The sequence below is a fragment of the Haemaphysalis longicornis genome, unplaced genomic scaffold, assembly GCF_048455015.1.
Source record: "Haemaphysalis longicornis isolate Haplotype H1 unplaced genomic scaffold, Haemaphysalis longicornis Haplotype H1 scaffold_6, whole genome shotgun sequence".
Taxonomy (NCBI): domain Eukaryota; kingdom Metazoa; phylum Arthropoda; class Arachnida; order Ixodida; family Ixodidae; genus Haemaphysalis; species Haemaphysalis longicornis.
The window spans coordinates 41,064,062-41,089,971 of NW_027526407.1; the positions used below are offsets into that span (position 1 = coordinate 41,064,062).

The 25,910-nt window shown below is 43.9% G+C and overlaps 1 protein-coding gene across 1 annotated transcript; it reads right to left on the reverse strand.

Moving 5' to 3' along the window:
- Positions 1-1,319: 1,319 nt before the first annotated feature.
- Positions 1,320-25,798, reverse strand: LOC144142504 (uncharacterized). Its single transcript, XM_077674061.1, has 8 exons — positions 25,638-25,798; positions 14,295-14,334; positions 12,789-13,112; positions 9,973-10,317; positions 7,570-7,595; positions 6,986-7,163; positions 4,237-4,360; positions 1,320-1,421 (listed from the first exon to the last, which is right to left on the reverse strand). The coding sequence occupies exons 1-8, from the start codon at positions 25,698-25,700 to the stop codon at positions 1,388-1,390; spliced, it is 1,134 nt and encodes a 377-aa protein (XP_077530187.1). The 5' UTR covers positions 25,701-25,798; the 3' UTR covers positions 1,320-1,387.
- Positions 25,799-25,910: the final 112 nt, after the last annotated feature.

Genomic DNA, 25,910 nt, shown 5'->3' on the forward strand with positions numbered 1-25,910 from the left:
TTATTTCTATAGCGTTAATAGCTGCTCATTTTTGGGGACAAAATAGAGCCTTTCAGCAACATAACGCTGTTGCGCAAAAGCAGTTTTTTTTCGAACCTCACTTGTTTTGCTATATTTATTACATATTTCATTAGTTCATGCGCAGCTTTCGAGGACACATTTGTGAATCTACAACGTCTTAATCATTTTGACTGGGATGCAAGTGTAGACCTTTATTGAGTGAGTAGAAGCATCGAAATTGTTCTTCGATCTTTTTATTAAGGGCCAATAGAACAGTGCAGGTTTTTTAAAAGCCGCTGGTCTTTATTGGGGTATGTAGCATCCGACTTGGATATGTTAGTCTGCCTGTCACTAGAATTAAGCATACGAGAAATTTCAGCAGTATCTAGAAGGTTTCTGACTCATTAATATCCCCCTCTCCGCACACTAGTGACCCGTGTCCACCAGGTTTTAAATAACCCATATACCCGTGAGCACCAGTAAGTCACTTGTGCACGAGCAACTAGGGGTTTACAAGTGGGTGATTCGCAATCGACCCATGACCTTTAACGAATAATATTTTATTATGGGCGTGCAACGTCGTGGATGGTACACGGCTCTAAAACAATACACTCTACGTGAATGCCAAACTCAAGACAATCTTTTAAGCAAGCTGGCTGCATAAGAGGGACCGTAGGCTCTGGGCTTTCGAAAGGCGTTTCCGTTCCCCCCCTCTGGACAGATGGAACAGTGGCAGTAAGCGACGCAGCTTTGATTCTGCCTCACAAAGCGTGCGACATAACGCTTGCGCCCTAGTGACTCTTCCTTAGTCCACGGATAGGTCCTCACTGGGGAATCCCCCATTAGTGTACCACCGCTGTGTCACCCTGCTCTCCCCACTCGTTTGTTGCTGGAGATTACCAACATGTTTTTTATCTTCGCTCTTATACGTATCTTTGATGAGTGCGCGTTACCTGGACGCCCTCTCTGAAATACAATTACACTGTTATTACCTAAGTGTTTTCTAATTACATTTTTCTACATTACAAATTAGTGCTACACATCAGGCGAATTTCCTGCACACAAGACAGGCATGTGTATCGGGCTCATGTAAATAGACGTCCAAATAACCCGCTTTTTCATGTTCAGGTAAATAATGAGGCGGGAAATTTAAAATTCTACGAGCAAACATTCAAAGTCCTGAGAGTATTCTACTGCAAGATAGGAGAACCACGGTCACAATGCTAAGTGAAATGTATACGTGCAATGCTTGGTTACGATTCAGACACACGAAGTTCAGCAGTTGGGCAACTGTAAAAGAAAATAATACAACATGAATCCCTATAAATATTATTTTTATTGAATGACATAAGTTGATGTTCTCCGTATGTATGTTTCCCCAGTATTTTCAAGGGTCGTCCGAGTTGCTCAGCAGACCTTGTCTGGAAACGAAAGAAGCAAAAAAAAAAAAATAAGATTTCAGAAAAATTCTCAAGGATATAACAGGCTTTGCGGCTCACTTCAATACCCTTCGAAATGTAGTCTGGTTAAATTGGTTTAATTAGGAAATTTAAGGACTGATGCTACCACGACCATTATATTGATCTTAAGACGCCTATCTTAGCTTTCGTTGACATCCACGCACACAGAGCAACACCTTCCCAGAATGGCCATAATGACATTCTTGGATAAAACCAGCGCGAATTCAGACGAAGACGAAGGAAGTAACCACAAGGACAGCCGCTGGTCTAACGAATAAATTTTTCATGATTAGACAAATAACTTCAATTTATTGCATTGGTAAGCGGTTATTAGTGGTCCAGCGTTAAGGATATCAGCGTGTCATTTTATGTGCCATTTGGCTGCTCATCTCGCTTAACTCGTTTGTTGTTGCATTTAGCCCTTTTCTCAAGCGCCTGCCGACGCAGCTCCGTGACTGCAACTTCGTAGGCGCACATACAAATGAAGAAACCCGAAAACAGTTTCTCATAAGTTCCAGCGCCGACAGACATCAAGCCAGGTACGGAGAAGCGCGTCCACACACAGTGCGAACGTTGTCTGACAGATCACGCCCTAACAATTCCACCAATCGCATCTCAAGGTTAGGTCTTTTAACCAAGCAGGTTTATCCGCGTTTCGGCGTTTGTGTTTTCTGGGGTTCGTTTATATGGCCTTGCACACGTGGCATCGTAATCTCGATAGAAGCGGGTAGCTGTGAGAGAACAACGCTTCCCACCGGAATTCAAGCTACACGATAAGACGCCAATAAACGGTGCGCCGATATCGCCGTAGTGACAATAAAAGCGACTTCCGGCTTTTTCAGAACCCATACATGAGCGGAATCTTTCGGAGAGGTTTTTTATTAGGTCATGAAGCGAAAAAAGTTGTAACCAGGGAGCGGACTTTTTGGTCGTCAACGGGAGTTTTACCACCGTGTCCGCTCATAAACTCTTAACAATAGCGTATCAAAGATTATATTACCCAAATCAGAAACATCCGAATGCTGTAACTGTTGAGCACCGCTGTTTAACAAACGCTGGCGGTTTTAGTGCTAATGTTTTTAGGCATTCTAGCGAGAAATAAATCTATGTGGCGCCAACGCGTAGAGCAAAAAGAAAGCGCAATAAATATTTGGTGTTCCTGCTGCTCTACTGTTTCTGCAAAGTTGACGTGAAGAACACTACTCCAAAAGTGTATGACCAGAACAAATGTTCGTATCCGTCTTTTTCTGCAACATTGTCATACTTCCTTCTCTTTCTGGAGATAATCTCAGGGCGGTAATTTAAAACAAAGTATTGGTGCACAGACGCCCTAGAAAGAGTTACTTAGTAAGTTAAGCATTTATCCTGAGGGGTCGGAATGTCGGCGTGCTAGGATGCGGGGTGTAGAACGGTTTTCTTGAGGATTCACGAAGACAGCATGAGCTAGGAAGAATTCGGGGGTATACACTGTACGAAAGTGAACAGGCGTCTAAAAGAATTTCTGATGGATGGCGGGACCCTCCAGGTGGTTTAAGGGCTCCATAATGGTAAAACACAGGGATGGTAAAACACACACGCAAAACAAACATGGACAAAATAGGAATCACGGTGGGTATCGCCATATGTCGCCAAGGTTGTTATAGGGAGTGAAAAAAATGCTGGCGCACCAGTTGTCGTGCTTGAACTACGGAAATGAATTGCTACCATTATGAGCAGACGTTTTGATGCGTAGGCATTTTTATGTGAATCCAACCAGGAAACGCGTCCGTCCGTCTACTCGTTTCACACTGTAGCCATGTGGGGACATGCTTATGACGAATGACGCTACGGACTTTATAATTTATTACCAAATTGTTAAACTACCCCTGAAAAACCGCATTCCCGGCAATGCGTGTGGGTACAGTGGTGAAGGCTACTTTGGCGGAGCTTGGTGCATATGCATCAAGTCGCATTTGTGCGTCAGGAGCCACTTCGGATTCTCTACAAAATTTAAAAACGATAGTCTTTTTTAGGCTACTTCAACAGAAAAATTTCGGCCTGTCTGTCTGTCCATTGATTTAGTCAACCCAACCGGCCAGGAGTTAGTGGAATTATTTAACGAGAAATTTATATAGGCATAACGTTCCCAAACCCCTAATCTGGAAAGAGAGTACACACTTGTGAACATTGTTCAGCGAAAAAAATCACTTGGAATACTTCAGGCAAAACGTGAATACGTAACTGGTACTTGCAATTTTCTTTTAATTGAAAAAAAAAAACATTGTGGTGTGATTTTTGCGATAGTAAGTCTACAAATACGCGTGAAAAGAATTATTTCACTCCAAAATACAAAAAGCGCTCGCTCACGTGACTAGACCGGGTGGCGGCTCTCCAAGAAAACAACGAAGTCAACCGATGAAGGGTACGATTTTAAGGGGCGAGAGCAGTAAAACGCGGGAAATTTGAGTAGACTTGTGCAAAGCACCACCGTGTTCGTCTTGGAAGGAGCAACACGAGCAGGAAGTGTGTGAGGGGTGGGCCGGAGAGAGACGAGAAGCATTCACGTGGCAGGGTAGGCAGAAGACTATCGTCTTTCAACGACATTTGCAAAATTTTTCAGAAGACATCCTGAGGGGGTGTTTATAAGATCACTCACGCGAAAATGTTTTGGTTGAAGGTAGTTTTTGGCTCCGCCAGATTTCTTGGGCAAAACTTATGGGCAGACTACAGGTCTCGCAAATAAGCTCTGTACGGGCGTACGCCACTCTTAAAAAAAAGAGAAAATTTCAGAACTTACGATCCCGCCTGCTTGTACTTCTTGTAGCCAAAGAAGGCAAGAATAGCCAACACGATGAGAGCCAAGGGAATGAGAACACTGCAGAGGATGGTTGTTGTGGACACACCAGATGCAACCGGCTGGACTGAAAGAAGGCATTCAATCGTTACAAAAACGGGAATGTTATTCAAAATCGAAGCTGGTATCGACATAAAGATTGTGGTGCGTTAAGATAGTACTTTGAAGTAGTGGCTCAATTCACCATCACAAGCAGGGTAACTTTGCACGATTGGGCATAAGAAAATGACGACACCATGTAGAGCGTCACACCATGCAGACAGCGGGGCTCTCATGGGGAATCCTATTTCTCAAGTCCTCGGGACAGAGTACTCCCAACGTTCTTTTTTGTTTTGTTGAACGATGTGTTCTCTTGTGGATACTGCCAAGTTTGAGTATTTTAAGCAAATGTTGTTGGTGTCCCACAACTGCGACAGTTTCCTTTTGCTAGGTATAGTGGGGACGTGCAAATTATATGGTATTGCAGACGCTCAGACACACTCCGCTGTGCGCATCCCGCATTTATAAACAATCTGATGGAGTAGGCGTCTATTTTTGATATGCACTGAGAAATCAGCTCGTATATTCATCTAAGAAGATACGTAAGTGCGCCATTGATAGTCATAAATCATACATCTCACCGCTGAAATTTTGCTTACAGCGGGAGCAATTAGACGAAGGAAGAAAGAGAGTGGCTGCAGGGACAGGCTACGCAGAATTCAATGTAGTACCAACGCGCCCAAACTCTCACAATTATTAGTTACATCTGACCGACACACTACCACACTGCATTTATTTCGCTATTCCCGTTCCTATATGGTTGGGAAACAGAAGAGGTAAACCCTCTCCCCAGATAATTTGGCCCGTTGGCTTCATGTTACACCATTGTATGGATAAAACGACTCTTTCATTTGTTATTTTAGACTACCCCGAACCGCTCCAGGGCAGTTCTGCGTTACATTTTCCAATCGAGTTTTCATTCCGCGAAACGTTGTGAGCTGTCCGCGAACTGCTCAGCAGTGGCAAATCGAAGAGGGCATAGAATTTAGACCATGGGCATCGAGTATCACGATAACTATTACGATTAACAGTTTCCTGCCATTTAACAATAAAAAAGCGTGCACTAGTATTAAAACTTACTAAACTGAAAGTAACACACCCGTGTGTCTGTGTTTTTTTTTTATTTACAGTGACGAGCATTTTTACGGTATTCAGCTTTTCGGATGATGAGCCCCACAACGGCAGACAAAAATTACTTTTTGTTTAACCTAATTTCAAACTTGAAAACAGACAGTTTATTTTTGTTGTCTCGTTTGCTGTGCCAATTACAAGCCGTATTTTCTTTTGCTTGACTCGCTGAGCCTATTAAATTACGGTGCGCGGAATTGGCTTTCTTGATAATAATTTGTTAGTCTTATATATGGGCGTATTATAGCGGCCTATTCGTTGTAAGTTTTTGCCTATTGTATTTTGTAGCAACCTCCTTGTTACAAGCATATTTTTGTTTTGTGGTTGTGATTATTTCGTGTAATTGCAAACATATAGGAAGTAATTTTTTTTAACTTCAGAGCCCAGATCTGCCCAGGGGTAATATAAAATTCTACAGCCGACTTGCAGGACGTCACAAAACGATGGCCCAATTTCCACGGAGGTTTTATTGCCGCAGCCTTTTCTCGATGTCCATTTAACTGCCTATACTTCTCCAAGGAACTCTACATGTCCTGATATGCCGAGTTCATACCCGCTACCCGGCTAACAATTCACGTGCTCACAGAAGATGTGTGTGAAAGTTTAATTAGCCACTCTTAGAAATTGTTTCCAGGGATATAATTAGGAACGAAATTAAAACTTTGCAAAGATGTCAGTAATACATGAGTCCCACTTTTTCAGTGCTTTTGAACACTGAAACAATTATCTCCTTCAGGAAACGAAGTTAAAGAAACTGAACTGCACTTGTATCAGATTTTTCGGAGGTGGTCATTTTACGGTGAGTTATGCGTTGTGTTGGCGCGTTAAACTCTACAATCAATCAATCAATCAATCAATCAATCAATCAATCAATCAATCAATCAATCAATCAAGTTTGAATATTACTGTTAATTACAACACGCAGCGTTACAACGTTTGGTAGGTCACGCCAACGAGCAGACAACGTTCGCAGCGGCCTCTATTTACACCGAAGCCTGCGCGTTTTCAACCAGCGATGCAGTAATGCACACACAGCATATAGCTTTTCCAATATATGAAACACACAAACGGAGGATCTTTCAGGTCGACGCCCTTTATGTGTCTACCCTGTTTCAAGCCCGTCGGTCGAGACGACTGTTCACTTTTCAGATCCCCACCACGCCCATCCACGCCTGCTAACACGCACCAGGCCTAGCTTCAGAGCGTCGAGCAAAATATCAATACATCATATGCGTTACTCCCTGTATACTCCCTCTACTTTGTGGTGATACTTTTGTCTTCAGTAGACTAGCGGTGATTTTGTCTCCTTGAATGAAAGAAGTGTCCCTCCTCGTGTAAGGTGCCGCCAAAAGATTTGTCGAAACGCGGCAATTTCAGGAGACACTGAAGGTGAGAATATGCGTTTCCCTAAATTGCGATATTTCGATCACAAATGCAGCTAGCATACCTGAAGCTTTTGGTAGAGGATGGGGTTTTATAGGTTGTGTGAAAACAAACGCTACACGTAACGAGTGTCCAAACCTACCATTATCGAAGGAAGTTGTGGCATCGATGCCGTGCGTTGAGACATCGATAGTGGGTGGAGTGGTAGACCGGTATGCTTCGCTGGCGGTGGTGTAACTTTTCGTCGCCTTCGAGGAAATTTTTGTCGTCGTGAAGTGGTATTCAGGAGATGCATGCGTCTTTTCCGACAGGTGAGTCGTCTACCACGAGAAAGGTGAGCGTTTGGGTCAAGGACAAAATTGAATATTCTTGACTTTCTTGTTTTTTTTGGCGGTTGGCCATAGAATAGAGATAGCCGAGGCTCAACTGTATAAAATGAAAATTAAATTCAGTAAACACTCGAAATCGGTACCAGAAAGCTCCCTTACTCCAAATATCATCTTAACAATACAAAAAACACCATAACGAGAGAACATATATTGTTCGGAAAATGTACACTAACATTTTCTCACTCACTGTAGTATTGTTAATGCATGGCTGTCCTCGCGATTTTATTGAATCCGGGACGACAACGCACATAAAAGATTTCATGTCATGCCGAATTTTTATTATCTGGTTTATCACAATGCCAGCCTTATAGCAGTGAAAGTATAAAAAATAACTTACGGTTTTTGGAGCAGGAATGATGTACGCTGTGCGGGAACAAATAAAGTCTCAGTGAGCAAAAACAAAACGCAGTAATATTCGGGAATAATTTAAAAAAATGTACTTCATATAGGCGGCCTAGAAGACCTCACAAATATGTACGACTATTCCTGTACATAGAGTTTAGCACACTGAGCGTTTGTTTTGTGGGTCCAATTGATAGAATAACCCGCCGCGGTGGCTCTGTGGCTAAAGCCCTGTGCTGCCGAGCACAAAGACGCTGGTTCGATTCACGGTCGCGGCGGCCGCTTTTCTGATGGAGCCGAAAAGCGAAAACGGCCGTGTGTTCGAGATTTCGGCGCACGTTAAAGAACCCCAACTGCTTCAAATTAATCCGGAGTCCTGCACAACAGCGAACCTAATCGTCTCTGTAGTGTCAGTGCTTTAAACATCATAATCAATAGATCATTCATAGAAAAGTCCGATACAAAATGCAACGATAGTTCTAATTTATTCAATTCGCGTGTTTTAGTAGTTTAACTTTGAAAGACTACAGTAGCAGCTCCTCATCTTTTTGAGCTCAAGGAGGCTGCGGAGTTAGCTTTTTGGAAAATAAAACTACCAACTCTATGCTGCACAATGGTAGAAAGCACACTTATCTTCATAAAAACGTGACTTTGGACAGTGTTTGAGCAATTAAGGAATAAAAAAAACACTCGAAAAGACGTTCTCAATAGTATGCTTATTGATATTTACAAAGCAGAATTACTGTGTAAAATCGAAGGCCCACAAGACGCACATCTAAATCTTAAGTGTGTGATTCAAGCTGAAGAAAGTATCCTGAATTTGTATCACCCACTGGTCACACCACTTCGGAAGTTCTGCATAGGTAGTATACGCTTTAGAATATGTGCCTTGAGGGCAGGCATATATTACAAAAGAAAACAATTTGATCCAATGATATCCTATAATTGTAATGTTGGGCTTTTGGGAGCCGCAAGCGATTTGAAACACCATGCAAGACTTGGGAAGATGAGGAGATTGGTATACACGTAACACCGAATTTTGCTCTATCATATGCCACAATTTGGCTCTTGGAGGCATGCCTTTCTGTTTAATGCTTTTATAATGCAACCACGTTCAAAGGTGGTGTATTCCTCGCCTTTCTCATGCTTTGCGCGAACTCTATTTTGCTCACACATTCTTCTGGAGCAGAACTGGTTATTCACGGAAACAAAAATTTCCAACAGAAACAGTCACGCCAGCTCTTGCGAAAATCCGGAGCAAAATTGGAACAAAATAATAATCGTTGCTGCGATTGACGGCGCAAGCTAATACCTAGCGCTCTGACGTTTCTCTAAATTATGGCCGCGATTCTTCACGCAAGTCACAAACATCCACAGAGGCGCCAAATTTAATGTGGAATAGCATTGTAGGACGCGGCAATCAGAACATTAGAGATACTATTTTGGATGAAAAACCACCCAGTTCAGGAGCTATAATTTTGGTAATGGATGCTGTGGTTAGGGCAGTGTAGACCTCGAGCTCCAGAATGTTGTACGTATTCATAGCTTTAATTCTTATTTACAGTGTTCTTTATAAACACAGACCTTAAGAAGTAGCAAAGCTCAGATGAATAAATGCGAGAGCTTTGCCAGTTTGTTGGATTCCATAAGATGTGGTAATGAATTCTAATGAATTTGACTGAATATAAATTCAGTGCCCGGCCATTCACCTTGCTCGAGGAGTGTAACCAAAATACAGTTTCAAATATTAACACTGGGTGCTCTATGAGGCACCGCCGATGCCTTCGTGCATGCCAAAATTAGTACTCAAAAAAAGTTCATTACATTGTCCGGATCACTAACGCCGAAGAAATGCTTAAAAGCTAGATGACTATCAGTTGAAGTGATTCCGAACTGCTGGGGCTCTCTCAGCTTGTCGGTTAAATGGGACTGACTTGAGAAGTGCGCAGCAATTTCCGCATACCGAGAGGGCTCCTTGGGACTCCTATTTGTTTTAATATGAGTGTCACGGATGCTACCAAAAACTCCCTTTACATACAATGGCAAATAAATTATTTTTACGAATGTTAAAGGAGCTACAATGGATTTTATTTCCTCGTTTAAGTACTAATATACCTGCGGCGAGATTAATGTGCAGCAGTGTGCTTGAACAAACAAGTGGTGAAACTGTCTTAAGACAATGTTACCTTCGCTGTTCTTGCGGTATACTGGCTCGGAGAAAATATAAACCTCCAGAGCCATTTTTTTCTCCTTTCACGGAAAACTTTACTAAACGTAGTAATTTGTAAACATGTTGCAAAGGTACCACCTCTGTTTCCGCTTACTCCTTATGTAAAAACGCACTAATTTCATGAATGAAGGTTTTGACAGTGTGATTCCTCGTAGACCGAACTTTCACCTTTGTTTTCCCTGGACCAGGTGACGTAGGCGGGCGGAAAGGTGAAATTCACGTGCGAGTGAGCCGTGGGCCCGACGTCCAGAATTGTTCTGGCACTCACGCCAAAAGACGTCGTGGCGTTGCTGCTGAGGTTGTCGTATAGGAACGTGGTATCTGCTGGAGCCAGCGAGTAGAATTCGCGCTTGCCTAGGGTGGTACTGACGGTGACTGCGTAGCCTGTAACGTTATACCTCCCAACCTGTGGCCGCCTCCACGAGAGCTGGATGGAGTCCGAACCACATGTTGAGAGCTTGCAGAGCCGCCGGCTTTCAATGTAACTCAAACCTTGAGGGAGAAATGGTGCACCTGCAGGCAAAAGTTCGCAGCCATGACACCTGGGTAATGACACACACACACACACACACACACACACACACACACACACACACACACACACACACACACACACACACACACACACACACACACACACACACACACACACACACACACACACACACACACACACACACACACACACACACACACACACACACACACACATATATATATGTAAAGGAAAGGGGAAAATGTGGTAAGTAATTTATCAGCCTTGCAACACATGCAGGTTTTTTTAAAGAAAGAAAACCCCGCCGGTAGCAAAGTGGTCATTCCACCAGACACGTATTCTGGAGGTCTCGGGCCAGGACCCCACCCGGGGGGCATAGTTTTCTCCACTTTCTTTCTTTCTTTTCTAAACATACTGTATCTGTTTCCAGATTAACAACTGACTTACCATATTTTCCCCTTTGCTTTTCCATATATATATATATATATATATATATATATATATATATATATATATATATATATATCAGAAACGAAAACTTTGAACAAGATAAAAGCACGATTGTTGCCAACGTTTCAGCAAAGAGACTTGCTTTCGTCAGGTCTCTTTGCTGAAACGTTGGCAACAATCGTGCTTTTACCTTGTTCAAAGTTTTCTTTTCTTGTGTTCTCTACCATCTTCAAAAGTTCAACTGCTCCCTAAATATATATATATATATATATATATATATATATATATATATATATAGAAATAAGGGTTGGCAGTCAAGAAAACCTCGGAAAGCAAAGGGGAGGATATGGTAGGTCAGTGAAACAGATAAAGAATTTGGAAAGAAAGTATATATATATATATATATATATATATATATATATATATATATATATATATATATATATATATATATATATATATATAGAGAGAGAGAGAGAGAGAGAGAGAGAGAAAGAAAGAGCTCTGGGCGTGCTTGCATGCGTACAAAATCAAGCCCACTGTCAAAACCAGAAGTAATGAAAGAAGCACTTGCATACGACTGTTTATTTCCCGTACAAGCTAATGTATAGGAATTAGATGGAAACTATAGAACATTTGCAACTTCATTGTGAGCAGACATATTCTCAATTGCGAATAAAACTCGTCATGTTATACAGTTGTCCTTGCAGGCAAGTCCCTTATAATTGTTTATAGGAAATGTTTGGTAGATAAGACTCGCAGCTATTAGCTGCAGAATATTCGCAAGAGCGTTGGCTTTGCAACAATGTGTTTTTATGCAACAGGGTCGAGAACTAAACAACTTGGTATAGATTCGCAATGCTAGAACCACGCAAACTTGACGAGACGAAGAGAAGACAAGAACACGAGAGCACAAGCTCTACAGGTTTTTAACTCCTTCCGCTTTCTTCCCGCGCCGCACATCACGTGCCAGCACTTCACGCCTCTTTGTATACGTGTGATGCAGCCGGCACAAGCGTACGCTGCGGGCACGTTGAAGCGGTGCTGCTGGAATCGAGGACGAATTGTATACGCTGTACAGACGATCCCAGCTTCGATCCCTGGCGGAATGCTTCTCGCCCGTCTGGCCACTCTGCTTCCATGACTCGCTGTTATCTGATTTTCCTATGCCGGTAATATAGGGTGTGGTGAATTGGCGCGTTGGCAACATCTACCGATTGCCAGAAACTTGCGCCCGCCTTGTTTACTGTATCAGTCATCTGCTCAAACAAGAGTGAGTCACGAAAAGCGACGGACACAAGTTGCCAGACGGTAGAGAAGCATTTCGCTAGCAGGGAAAAATCCCCGTCGAGCGCGTCCCTGATCTCAGCGGCGCCGCTCTTGAGGGCCCGCTGCCCGCGCATCTACCTGCTGTCCGTCATGTTTACGCACGGAGGCGCAACGTGGTATCACGGGATACGCCGCTCGGGGAGGGTGCGGATGGATTTTATCCCCCATGTGAACAACTTTACAAACAACTTAAATTTTATTGAGGAGCAATGAAACACAACAACAAGCGCCTGTACACTAAACACAGCCGTGACGTAGACGACGCGCCATGCACTCCCCCCTCACAACCACACACACACACACACGCACACACTCACCCCTCACAGCCACACACTCACGCCCTCACAAGCACACACACACACACTCATCCCTTCACAACCCCCGCTCCCCCCCGCACACAAAGCTGAAATGTTGGCACTTTTTCACTATGTGTGTGGGTGACTGTATGACGAGCGTGTGACTTCGCACGACATTCTGTCGTAAGCTTCAATGCGTAAAAGCGTTAGCGGAACACGTCCAGACTTAGTCGGGCAACTGGAATTTCAGATTATCCGGTGACTTCAAGCCGCGGCAGCTACGATACTTTGCCCACTCTACTGCGTCGCTCTCTCTCGCTTGTGTTAATGTATTGGCGACACCACTATATTGCTCATAAATGTTTTAATTGTTAACGCAATAATGAATAACAATCGCCTAGAAAAATACTTACTCTCATCGGTCACATGCACCACCGTTGCAGCAGATACGGCGGACTCTCCCGACTCGAACACGGCCTCTACCCTGACCATGTACACCTCCCAGCACTGGAAGATGTCCACAGGGTACTCCGTGATGGTGGAATCCACACGAATCGTGATGTCGTATCCTGTCTCTGTTATGACGTGAATTGCGTATGCGACGATGGGGCTCTCCACAATTCTCGGCGCCTTCCAAAACACATTGGCCTTCACATTGGCAGGGTCGATACCAAGGCTGTGCAGGCAAATGTCAGTCTTGGTGAGTACAAACACATTCTGGGGGGCTAGGTCTCTCGCTGCGAGGAAACGACAAAATCATAAAATTACAAAATGGATCTGTCGTGTTTTAGACGCACCAGAGCAATTCTTATGACTGCTGCGCAACAAAGCAACACGTTAAAATGATATATGAATTGCTTGTAAAATGAAAACGCCTTCCATACAACCACGATGAAAAAATTTAGCAGTAGCTTAGCTCGGCTATGCCAGGATATACGTAGCGTGAGCTAAGGTTCAGCTGGTTATTCTTAGATTTCCTGCTTGTCTAGGATTAGCTGATTATCGTGTTACTGCTGCTAAAACGATTTCTAATCTAATCTAATCTAATCTGATCTAATACAATTCAATGCAATCTAATCCAGTCGGGGTAGCGTCGGCTCTGGCGCGCCAGCTGCGCACAGTGAAACGTCACTGCTCCCCGCGCATGCGCAGCACGGCTCTCTAGGAGCCACGCGAAACCGCTCAACCTCGGCCAGTGTAGCTCACGCTACAAAACAGAAATTACAGCAATCTTAGCAATCGCACACGATTTGTAAAAAAATGGTAGCTTTATACAGCGTGCTGAACGTCTGGCTAAAGAAGCCTCATGTATGTGCGGCCGTTTCACAATTTAGTGTTTCTAACCATAAAGTCTCCGAAACTATTAAACACGTACGAGTGCGCCTGAGACCATAGTGTACTGCTGAGTCTAGAAAAATTCTTGGTCCCGTCTAGGTCGGGAGTTTTCTTCGCGCTTAACTGGTGTGCCTCTGAAATCTTAAGACATACACTCCGCTTACGTCCTACGCTGCTTATATGTACTGAGCAAGAAGGTTGCTCCAACATGTTCACTCCGACTCAATCACGGGCTTGTTTCCACTGGTTATAAAGTATGAGTGCGATTCTGGCGTAAATTAAAAAAAAGACAGTTTAAATACAGCTGTAATACGATGTGGTCATATCGGGCCCTATATTTCTACACACGTTTTTACTACTGCAGCACAGACATTCATTTAAGTGCTTGAACTTATGATGCGCCCTCCAGTAGCGAGTTCTATATACTAGTTTTGTATAGTTCAGAACTACTTTAATTATTTTTTCAGCGTATTTGTATTACCAGTGTTCAACATTTAACCCCTTCATTAGGTGTTCGACGCCGACCGCCACATTTCTGAACTACGTGATATTCCTGTGCACTGAAACAAATAATGCATTCTTACCTTCAGTGCCAGCCTGATGTGTTCCGAATTTCGGGGTGGTCTATGAGAGAGAAAAAGGGAATAAGCAATTATTGAAGGGTCTCGTGGAGTCGTTCGCTCCTCATATTGTAGAACCTTCGAGAGAGTGGGCTGTACCTCTAAACATTATTTCCGTTACACAACCAATCGTTTCCACTGCCAAGTGCCCACCAAAAGCGTATGAATACTCCACGTGGAGTCAATAATATCCAGCTGTTGTATTTGTAGCATCGATGTAACGTTTCCTGACACTTGTGGCCACAAAAACCATCTAAGCTGTTTTTATATAGAAGTGTTGTACGAATGATAATACCCTTCGAGTTTCTGCTTGTTAGATCATGCAAAGATTGAGTGATTTTTATATTCACAAACAAAATACCTAATAGCGGCGCAACGTAAGACATCCAAACAGGTAAGAAAAAAATATCTATCGGAAATCTGAAAAGGACACTCAGGCGAGTAGAGAAAATTTCCATGCCTGGAAATTATCTTGAGTCCCGCAGAGCGCAATGTTAGTTGGTGCGCTTTTCTTCTATTGCGTGATTAGTGAGCAAAAATCGTCCGCGTGGCTACGCGTAACGCGCCTTCCTCACTGTAGAAAGTCATGCACACCTTATCGCAATATCACCCACTACACAATGACATTATACGCCGTAAGACCACCAGCGAAGGAAACGGAAATATTTTAATTTGCTTCGCAGCGTCCTTTACATGCTACCGTGAGCTTTGAGAAGATCGACGCATATTTCTAAAACGGCTTTTTGCGCTGGAAGAAAGCTTCAGCGGCATTTATATGCAATTGCATGAAAGTAAAACTTGCAAAACCATTACCGCATATACAAACTGACATGGCAAGTATCAAAGCAAGCGCCCGGCGTTCCAGTGTCGAGTGTCCCACCGTTAGGTCCATATTGAAAGTACAAAATTCGAGAACAATTGGCTCAGCTCCCTTTCGCAATCGCGTCTTATGTTTTAGAATGCATGAATTGCACATGAATTGGTAAAATAGACCATTAGATGTCATGATATGCGCATTGAGTCTCACTCTGGGCTCCTATAAAGCAACATACGGGCCCTATCACAACCATGCAAGAGGAGTGCGTTAGTATAACTATATTTCAATGACTTTTCAACCACACGACGGAAGTGAACAGAGGCTGTGTCATTGCGATATTCAATAAAAACGCGAAAAAATTCACTATAATCGCCTTTGAATCCCTAAAAGCAACCTCCACATTGACGCAATGGGAGTCCATATAAAATACTCCCTACACAGCTAAAAACAAAACTGAAGAATTTCTCTGTGAGGATCTTATAAATGTGGCTCTCAGTCGTTGCCGTGGCCTCCCGATAATCCCATGCAGAGTTGCACGCAAATACTGTGAAAGCTCCTTATTTAAACTTCAACCAATCGAATTTCAGGATAATTCGAAATGTTTTTGATTTGGTCTAACCAAGTCATCATACAAACCTATGTATCGAAAAGCCAATTAACTTTAATTTGAGTGGCCTCCGCCACGAGTAATTCGAGCTTCGCGCTAACGCCCTGGCACTTTGGGACCTGCCGAACGGCTGAGAAATGTCCCCGCTGCTTACACATGAGGACTTTGGAAAGGAGCGAACGACAGAAAGAGCAGTTAAATCGGGTAAAAGCAATCTAGAACCCCAATGCCGGACGTTAAGATGAACTTTTTTGGGGGACTACATCTATGTGGGTGAAGTTCAGAGCGTGGGGCGGGCTAACAGATGGCGCCATTTCTGAGGGCAGCAACGTAGAACCTGTCGCTGCCAGTGACCACGAGGGGGTGGCGACAAAGCCCCAGCGCAGCCATCGCTCGGGAGTAATGACCGCATGGAAGGCCGCCCGTCTCGTCTTTAGTTTTGGAGTACGCGATGAGGTGGGTTTCCGCTACATTTGCTCGTTAGTGAAAAAAGTGCTGGCTTTCGTCTTCAAGGATAAAAGGTAGCCTACAATCGCGGTCTTTTTGAAGCGTTCAGTTGCTGACGTGCTCAACTGCTCCACAATCGCATGGTGCGTTTTTTTGTACATTCCTTAGTTCGAACTTTTTTTAATTCAAACACAGGTGGAGACGCTGTGCCGTTCGAATGTTCAAGCTAGTCATCATCATCATCATCATGAGGCTGTTTGTGTCCACTGCAGGACGAAAGCCTCTCCCAAAGATTTCCAACCACGCCTATCCAGTGCCAGCTGAGTCCATGTTTTCCCCCAAAATTTTCGTACGTCACCTCGCCAATGAGTCCTCGGCCGACACCTAGTGCGGTTGCGGTCAATTGGCAGCCAGTCTGCCAAATGGAGGGTCCACCTGTTGTTCCTCATTCTGGTTACGTGACCAGCCCATGCCCACTAACTATTACTGTGTCTTTAACCCGAGACTTTAACGCCGATGTGTCCAACACATAGGAACAAATAATTATTAAAACTAAGAAACAAAATTATGGCAATTTTAATTATATATAGAAGATTTATAATACCAATTATCTGTTCTTATAATATTAATCACGAACAACTGTTTGCAATTACTACCCTACAGCGGTCTTTCGCTTCCCGTCGGCGTTTTCCCGTTAATTTCAGCGGTCATACCTTATATGATACACAGTTATGTGTGTCCCTAATAGCATGCACGAATCCACGAAGATTGCTAGGCAACGTATGAAAATTCCCCTGTAGATAGTTCCGTCGCTAGTTTATTGGTTCTCTTAACAGTTATTGCACATGAGAGCGCTTGGCTCCGAAAAACGTTTAAGGAAAAGGCCAAAACGGACAAAATGATTAAGTGTACACGGGTAAATATTTGGAAAATGAAGTTACTTTTGTAGAGAAATCGACAGTTTAAGAAAAGACATAAGCCAGAGTTCTCTGTGTGGAAACCAAAGCCAGAAAACAGCCTGAGAACATTAATTTTTCAACTCGCCTGGGCGCCGAACCGAACGTACTGGGCAGGAGCCGTTCTTGAAAAGAAAAAAAAAAACTTTTATTGGGGTAAGGTGGCTATTGCCCCCACTTCGCACTTTTAAGAGCCCAGTTGTGGTTGTCGAAATTCACGAAACCTGAGTGGGCTTTGAAGACTCCCCAAGGTAGCGAGCCTGGAGAATCATTCTTGGAGAAGCAGTGGACACGCACCCATAATTTATATTTATTGCTCCCACGAAGATCTTATTTTTATCACGACTTGCAAGCGTGCGTTTATAAAGTCGAACGAATGGCGAGAACTAGTTTCTTTTATTCCTCACTTGCAAAGAAATAAGGCATGTTCTCCCCACTTTAAAACCTCTTGAATTTAAGGTTTTTGCTTTTAGACTGAAAATAAAACCTACGCTGTATACCTATTTCGAAAAACATTATTCCGGAACTTCGAAAAAACATTATTTCCAACGCATTCGAGGTATATTAGTTCCGATGGAAAATACAGCGTCCAACAATTGTCACGTTCTTGTGGCGTCTGAAGTGTTTGCGCGATTTGGCAATGCTAGGACGTGCTCCTTGTCAGAGGACAATGAGAGAACGCGAGATAAGGCGGGACATTGACATTGGTCCATATCGCTTCTCAATGTTGACTGAAAACATGGAACGCGGCCTTGAACGACACGCAAAACTCGATTGTTCGCAACACAGACACTAGGCGGGTCAAGAACAGTGAGTGGAACCCAGGCCGCTGAGAACATTCCTCACTGTAACACGTCTAGACCGACTCCCTCAATGACGAGTGGGCACATGTAGCGGGACAATTAGACAATGAGTAGGTTTCACGCCCCTGCACTGCAGAAAGTCAAGAGGAGTGTTTGCTCCTTGAGATAAGGTGGAGTAACCGCCAAAGGTGAAGCGTTAAAGAGCATTGTTGTTAGGTCCGCCCCTCTCTTATCAGCTTTCTACGTTTAGTACACAGTGTCGAGACGTGACTGGGGACGCGTGTGCTGCTATATCCTAGACTCATTGACAAACAAAAGGACTGCCTTAGCTTGGCTACGCCAGGATATATGTAGCGTTAGCTATGGTTCAGCTGGTTATTCTTAGGTTTCCTGGTTGTCTAGGATTAGCTAGTTATCATGCTTACTGCTGCTAAAACGATTTCCAATCCAATCCAATCCAACTCATTTCCATTGAATTAATTTACAATCAATTCAATTCCATCCAATCCAATCCAGTCTAATCAAATCCAATCCACTCCAATCCATCATCATCATCATCACCAGCCTATCTACACCCACTGCAGGGCAAAGGCCTCTCCCATCAATTCCCAATTAGCCCGGTCCTGTGCTAACTGCGACAATTTATCCCCGCAAACTTCTTGATCTCATCTGCCCTTCTAACTTTCTGCCGCCCCCTGAAACGTTTGCCTCCTGTAGGGATCTAATCTGTTACCGCTAATAACAAACGGTTATCTAGCCTTCTCATTACATGCCGTGCCCGCGTGCATTTCTTCTGCTTGATTGCTACTAATATGTCCTTAACACGCGTTTGTTCCCTGGCCCACTCCGCCCTCTTCTTGTCCCTTAATGTTGCACCTATCATCTTACGTTCCATTGCTCGCTGAGTCGTCCTCAATTTAAGCTTAACCCTCTTAGTGAGCCTCCAAGTTTCTTGGAGGCTCATAGGTGAGTACCAGTAAGATGCAGCTGTTATACACTTTCTTCTTCAGGGACAATGGGATGGCTGCCATTCATTTTCTGAGAATGTCTGCCCTATGCTCTCTACCCCTTTCTTATCCTTCTCATTATCTCTGCTTCATGGTTGGGATCCGGGGTCACAACTTTGCCTAAGTAGACATGTTCGCTTACCACTTCCACTGCCTCGCCACCAATCTCAAGCGGCTGTGCTGTCATGAGGTTATTGATCATTACTTTGGTTTTCTGCATATTAATTTTCAGGCCCACGGTTCTACTCTGTTTGTCCAGTGCAGAAAGCATGCTTTTCAATTTGTCCCCTCCGTTACTTAGCAAGGCAACGTCATCAGCAAATCTGAGGTTACTGAGGTATTCTCCATTAACCCCTACTCCCACCTGTTTCCAATCGAACGTTCTGATAGGAAACGTTGGATTGAGAACAGCGGTGGCATCGAGGTAGAGCATCCGCCTCGCGTGCAGAAGGACCGTGGTTTGAATCCCGGTGCCTGACTATTCCCACCGGATTAAAACAAAATCCCTGTACTGATGGAATTGCAGAATGGGGCTTGGGGTGCGGCCTGAACCCTGCGACCATGGCCGGTAACGCACTCCCTCACCAGAGCAGGACTGGCCACCCTGGTGTAGTAACGGCCACGACTTCTCATGAATATGCCAATTAACCCATGGTTGATGAGATAAAGGTATATTATTGTACTCCTTCTTCACGATCGATTCGTGTATTGTGTTACCTAGAACCGTTCCTTTATCGCGACTTACAAGGAGCCGTTTTGATACAACGGAAACCCGGTTTCAAGCACGTGCCGTGTGTCCGGGAATCTTATCAGACTTCAGGTCGACTAACAGAGGTCTGGGGAAATGCATTAGTTTCTTGACAGAACGTCATTGGTCCCACTAAGAAAGCTTTCGGTTTTAAAAAACGAACCCCAATCAAATCTATATATATATATATATATATGTATATATATATATATATATATATATATATATATATATATATATATATATATATATATATATATATATATATATATATATATATATATATATATAGCTGCACGTTTTTTTACAAAGTGTACTCTTGGGCGAGTCGGTAGTTCATTTTAGGAAAATAGCTACAGCACGAATAAAAACGACACAGAAAGATGGCGTTTGGCGTTACGACCACTGACTTCCAACTGAATTTATTATGACAAACTTCTCGCCTTTAATGCGCATTCTTCATGTTAACACCAGTAAAAAATGAAAGATAGAACAGCAATTAGAAAAAAAAAACATATAACCCCTTATAGCATACCAGTATGTCAACACGCGTTCACGCACTTGGTACAATCTGCACGCAGACACCAAGTCAAGTCATATCCGATGTACAGCACGTGTTGGAAAGGAAATCTCTCTTTTTGGGACAATGCGATCGACGCCTGGCTCACACATTTGCCACTCCGTCTTTCAATTTTCTGCATTTAAAAAACGAAACAACGTCTCTGTTATTAAATTCAGTTGGAAGTGAGCGCTCGTCCCTTCGTCTTTTAGGTGCGGAGCACATTACGACCGCACAATGTCCGTCCGCGTCCGTGCGCATAGCATTTGCAATCGCGAAAAGTCCCACAGGCACCGACAGGATTCGAGCCTGTGTCTGGTAGATCAGACAGAACTAGTGTCAGTCGTCTTACCCATTGGGCTATGACCGCGAGTTAGTACGCCAGAGTCAAACGGCTTACTCACTCGCCTGTAACGGTGCGAGTACCTTAGGACCTTCCAATGTCCGTCCGCGTCCATTCGTGCTCACACCACCATCGAGCGAAAATCAAGCGAAATTTGATTTGAGCCATGGGTTGCAGTTTCATTCATGGAACAATCAAGCTGCAACTCACGGCTCAAATCGAATGACGGTCGGGGCGCAAATCGGATGTCACTCGGGGTGCAACTTGGATGTCGTTTCGAGTCCGATACTCCGCGCACCCTCGGCATCATCCACGGAGGGAGATGCTGCCGTTATTTGTGCCCTTGTTTCTATTGGCGCATTAGATTTTTTTTAAAACTGTATGTAGGCACGGCTGGTAGCGTGGGTGGGTTATAAAAGCACAGTAAAGGACGCTAACACAAACAATTCGTGGGCATAAAGATGAAAGAAAAACGTACATCCGAACTAATAATGTGACCACAAACACATTGCTAGCTACACAATGCAAGGCTCTGACATTACACGAGCGGAGCGTGTAATTTTGCTTTAGTGACTTGGCAATCACAGTCAATGCAGCTTTTTTGAGTTTTCACGAAACACACTAGCACATATTTCTTCTTTTGAAGCGACATGTTAGAACCGAAAGAAGTACTTCGATAATAACCACGCGTATTATGACTGTGAAGATAGTTAACAAGATAAAACTGTCATCTGTCACCCAAACACGGGCAAATAAATACGAAGTTAACAAAATATACCAAAGTGCGTGTAGATGCTCTTCCATGGATTCTTATCTCACAGTCATTATCGCGATGCTGTATTCCCATTCATAGAAGCCAGGAAAAGTGGTTCCCAGCTTGAAAGGTCAAAATAGCTCATTTGAAGTAAACTATCGACCCATTTAAATAACACCTCCAGCATTGGGATGTGGCCGTGGGAGCAGCGAAATTTTTGAACTCTAGTTTAGGAACAGACGACAGATGAGGATTCTTTGTAAGAAAGCACAAGAAATATACGCACGACAGACGAAGAATATACAGGGTGAGCGGTCACTGTCAACTATGTTTATTTTGCCGAAGACACTGAGCTATATAATGAAGAGCGTCACAACTAGCACCACCAAAATTGTAATGCCTCACTACCAGGTAAAAAATAAACAAAGAAGTAAACACACAAATATTAAAAATCTAGGGGACACCTATGCACTTCCTATGGGTTGTGAATACGAAAGCCGTAATGTCCACCTGAACGCCCGAGATGCCATGATTTGCGTCGAGTCCTCAAAGAGCTGTGCAATCTTGGGCGATGGAGATGCTATGCTTTGCCATTCGCCTTAATGCTTTTGAATGGCGTCGATCTGCCTCGAGAACGTTTCGCCGCTGCGCGTGCATGTCGCCTTGCAATGGGAGAGTGTATACTACGATGGAGAATTCCGCTGCTTGTTTTCTCCCTCCCCCCTCATTCATTTGGGCCATTTGACTGGGAAGACCACCCCTGGCTGCTACCGAGTTGAAGCTAATGCTGCTGAACGTTTCCTGGAGGCGCCATTTTTCTATTAGGTGTTCCGATACCGGAAGCCGGATTTTTCGCTCAAGATTGGGCTGTGGAACGAATGGCTCCTGACAAACGTTATACCCTTATTATAACGAAATCGCTTTATTCAAAATCACGCTTCCTTCGAAGTGCGCAGCTGGAGCAACTTATACCAACTTTTCACGAAGTATTGCTTATAACAAAGGAAGTTTCGAGGCTCGAGGACCTCGTTAAACAAGTCATGTTAAAACAAATTATGTGCACGTTCTGCACATGACTCCACCACAGCCATATCTGGAGCAGCGCTCTCAGCTTTTTTCAGCGCTGCTCCAGGTAAAAGGGGCGGGTACGTTTAGAGCATTCCACGGTGCACACAAAGCACCAACAACGCAGCTACAATAATGTGAACCCAAGCCATCAAACCTCCGAAGTAGCCGCCTTTTAAGTGCGAATGCACTTTATAAGCGACCCCAAACCATCCACCGCCGCCGGCGGCGTCGGCGGCGTCCGCAGTGCTCCTCTATATTTAAAAAAGAAACAGCATCCGGCGCCAGGTTTCGATCCGAGGACTTTGCGGCCGCAGCGCGACGCTCTACCGACCAAGCCACGGACGCGACGGTGATATCAGTGTTAGTGACGCGCCTTATATCTTTAACGCATTCAAACTACGTCGTCAGCGGCGTGCGTTGGCGACTCAGCGGCGTTATAGCGGCTTGATAACTGCGTGGTGTACACGTGATACTACAAACCCGATGGAAGAGATGGAAGAGAAGGCGGCGAGGCGGTGGGCTGCGGGGGCCGAGCGCAAGCGCCGCAAGCGGGCCGACAACCGTGCATTCGCACTTTCACATTCTCCCCCTCGGGGAAATGCGGGGGAATTTTTTTGTTACGGCCTTCGGACCCCAGTTTTTTAAGTTTTTTATATCCATGGATTATTTAAGACTTTCACCTGAAATGTTAATAGGTCTACTTCGATCAACACTGCGAAAGAACAGAGCCGGTTACTTGCTTGCTTTTCTTCATGTTGTCGAAGCGAGTGAAAGCGCACTGCACTGCTTACTATTGCCTTTTTTTCAGCAAAAGGTATTTGAACAAAACAAGTCTCCTGTGAACGTTGGCAACAACTTTACATGGTCGCTCCATGCCAAGGCTGTGCTCATATGCCTTTCTTCAAAACCAGAAACACTTTGTTTTTGTCAGACCTGTGTTTAGTGATAGGGAAAACGAAAAGTTCTGTAGAACTATATTTTGCTACTTCCATTTTCGTTATCATGGGCAGTGTTGCCTAACGTGTCTCTGGAAAGAAAGGGGTGGATAATTTTTATGTGTATTATTGTGTGTAACGCTATAATCAAGCTACCGACGTAACAGCCATATCATGAGCTATGGACGTAAAAAAACGGCCTGTCACACAGTTCGTTTGGCTGAGACGTGAAATGACGTCATCGTTAAAGATGTTGCGACGTTGGCGACAACAGTCTCAACCAGGCCCAAACTGTTAGTAATGTTTTTTGGGCAAAATTAGGAAAGAAACAAATGCGCCCTTTATCGCATCATTCACTCTATGTGAAAGAAGTGCGCACCGGTAAAAGATAATCATAAGATTTTTGAGAGAACTGTGTTGCAGAACATGCGCCACAAGCAACGATGGTAAATTAGGGGATTTAAATTTTTCCGTCGATTCACATGGTTTTCAGCAATGTCATCAAATTTATGTTTTAGAGGACAATCACTTATATCTTAGCGCATGAGATTTCACCTCTGTTACGAGGAAGCGATCTACTGAGAAAAACATTCAGTGTCCTTTCACTCTGTGAAGAAGGATGAGTAGCGAAGCTGAGCGTAGTCTGAGTGGCCGAAACAAAACGCATTGGTTTGTAATTTCATATTTAGCATACTTTCTAGATAAATCTCTGAATGAAACCGGAAAGGAGTGAGGTTTTAATCTAGCAGCCACACATGGGGCTGCCTGTTTTCTCTCGCGTCGTGGGAATCGTACTCTCTGGGTAACACAACCCAAACCACTCGGCCACAAAGAACAGCAGTCAGGTTGAATTGGGCCGTGGTACGTCGACGTTGAAATCTCCCAACAGAGAACGGGCATGTTATGAGTGAGTATATGAAGCCTGACGGCATGTGCAGTCTCCCCTTTCCATTCCGCACTCACGTGCACGCGTGGAGGAGCTACTGGGGATGTGCTCGTGTTTATGCAGGAAATACATACACGTAAGATGATGGCGTGGTGACGAGAAAAACACCTTCCAAAACGCCACTCTATGAACCGTTCAAGAAGGCAAGAGAGAACACTAGCTTTGGAGACGAAAAAGTTCCTTTCGGCGTTATTTTCCTGATGGACACAATATCTCAAAACACAGACATTTTCAGCGTCGCTGCAAAAGAACGCTGCAGCAGTTGGCGTCGTCTTTGTGTCCGCTAGATTTCCAATGTCTTATCGACTATGCCAGGTTGCCTAACTTTTCTCTACAAGCAATGCGTTGTAGGCGATGCTGCCTGCGCAAAAAGCGTCTCTCGAGACGCAGGCACCATGCCTTTTGCGCTGCAATACCCGTTTGCATGTGCCATTTAAATATGGAAAGTGAAACACCATCGTCGCCGTGGACCGGTTAAGAAAAGTTTTGTAGCGCTATATCTATGAACCCCCATACGTTTCGTGTCTGTTTGGGATGCTGACTGAAAAGCGGCACTCGATCCGTACAACTACATTCGCGCTGAAACACACCCATATGTGCACATGCGGTACTTGCCCACCCTCAAACGACAACACGCTCAAAGAATTCATTTAGCAGCGGACAGACGAGCCACCTAGCTGTGTTTAACCTTTTCAAGAAACGTGCTAATTTGATCCAAGATAATAATCTTTGGCTCGTTAGGCTGTGATCGGCGCAGTGAAAATATTTGCCCTTTTTTATCGATACTTTGATTTGAAAGGTCGCACGGGTCATCCTTACTAAAAAATCGCATAGAGGAAAAGTTTATCTCTGATGCTCTGTGGAGCTAGGAAGGATAAAAAAATAAAGACATTAGGATAAAATGAACCTACTTAGGTGTACTAAAAACCTTTCACATAGGTAAATTCTCGTGCTTCTTACTTAGTGATAAGGGTTTGTTAGCGGTTAGTACAGACCAAAACCACGCCTGGGTTACTCAGTCGTAAGAATGAATCTCTGTTATTCATCTCTTCATCTAATTGTTAATCAATGCGAAATTTTTCAAGAAATTCTTTACCTGTCTGTGACAAAGATTACGTGTTTTATTTGTACTGCGCAGATTTTTTCAACTGGCCTTAGACTAAATTTTAGAAAGCAGTGTGCAGTGTGCAATAATTTGTTTCGACAATTTCCAAACTTCATCGCCTGACCCGACGGTGCCTAGGATCATGCTCAACACCCTTCTACATATCACTACCTTGTTAATAAAGCTTTCTGGGCATACACCTGTGGACCAACCTGAGACGACGCGTGGACAATCAGGCCGACGAGGCAGCATGTCAGAACGACCTTTCCGTGCATGATGCGGCGTTCTTCAACTTCTGGGCAGGACAAAACCAGCCGGACTGCGCTTGCAAGATCAACGCCTAGTCCTTTCCAATGTCCGCTGTCGATATCTTTTATAGAGAGGGACCGTGTCCAAGACAATCGCCGCTCTCCAGTACACGATAACTTGACTAGCCGCTCCCATGCTCAAGGCAAGGGGCGTAGGCAGTGATAGGATGCTGCTTT

Excerpts from the sequence above, each read along its gene's own strand:
- LOC144142504 (XM_077674061.1), bottom strand. The coding sequence starts at position 25,700 with ATGCACGGAAAGGTCGTTCTGACATGCTGCCTCGTCGGCCTGATTGTC. Across the intron at positions 14,335-25,637 it reads TTGTCCACGCGTCGTCTCAG|ACCACCCCGAAATTCGGAAC; the intron begins GTTGGTCCACAG and ends TCTCTCTCATAG. Across the intron at positions 4,361-6,985 it reads CACAACTTCCTTCGATAATG|TCCAGCCGGTTGCATCTGGT; the intron begins GTAGGTTTGGAC and ends GCCTTCTTTCAG.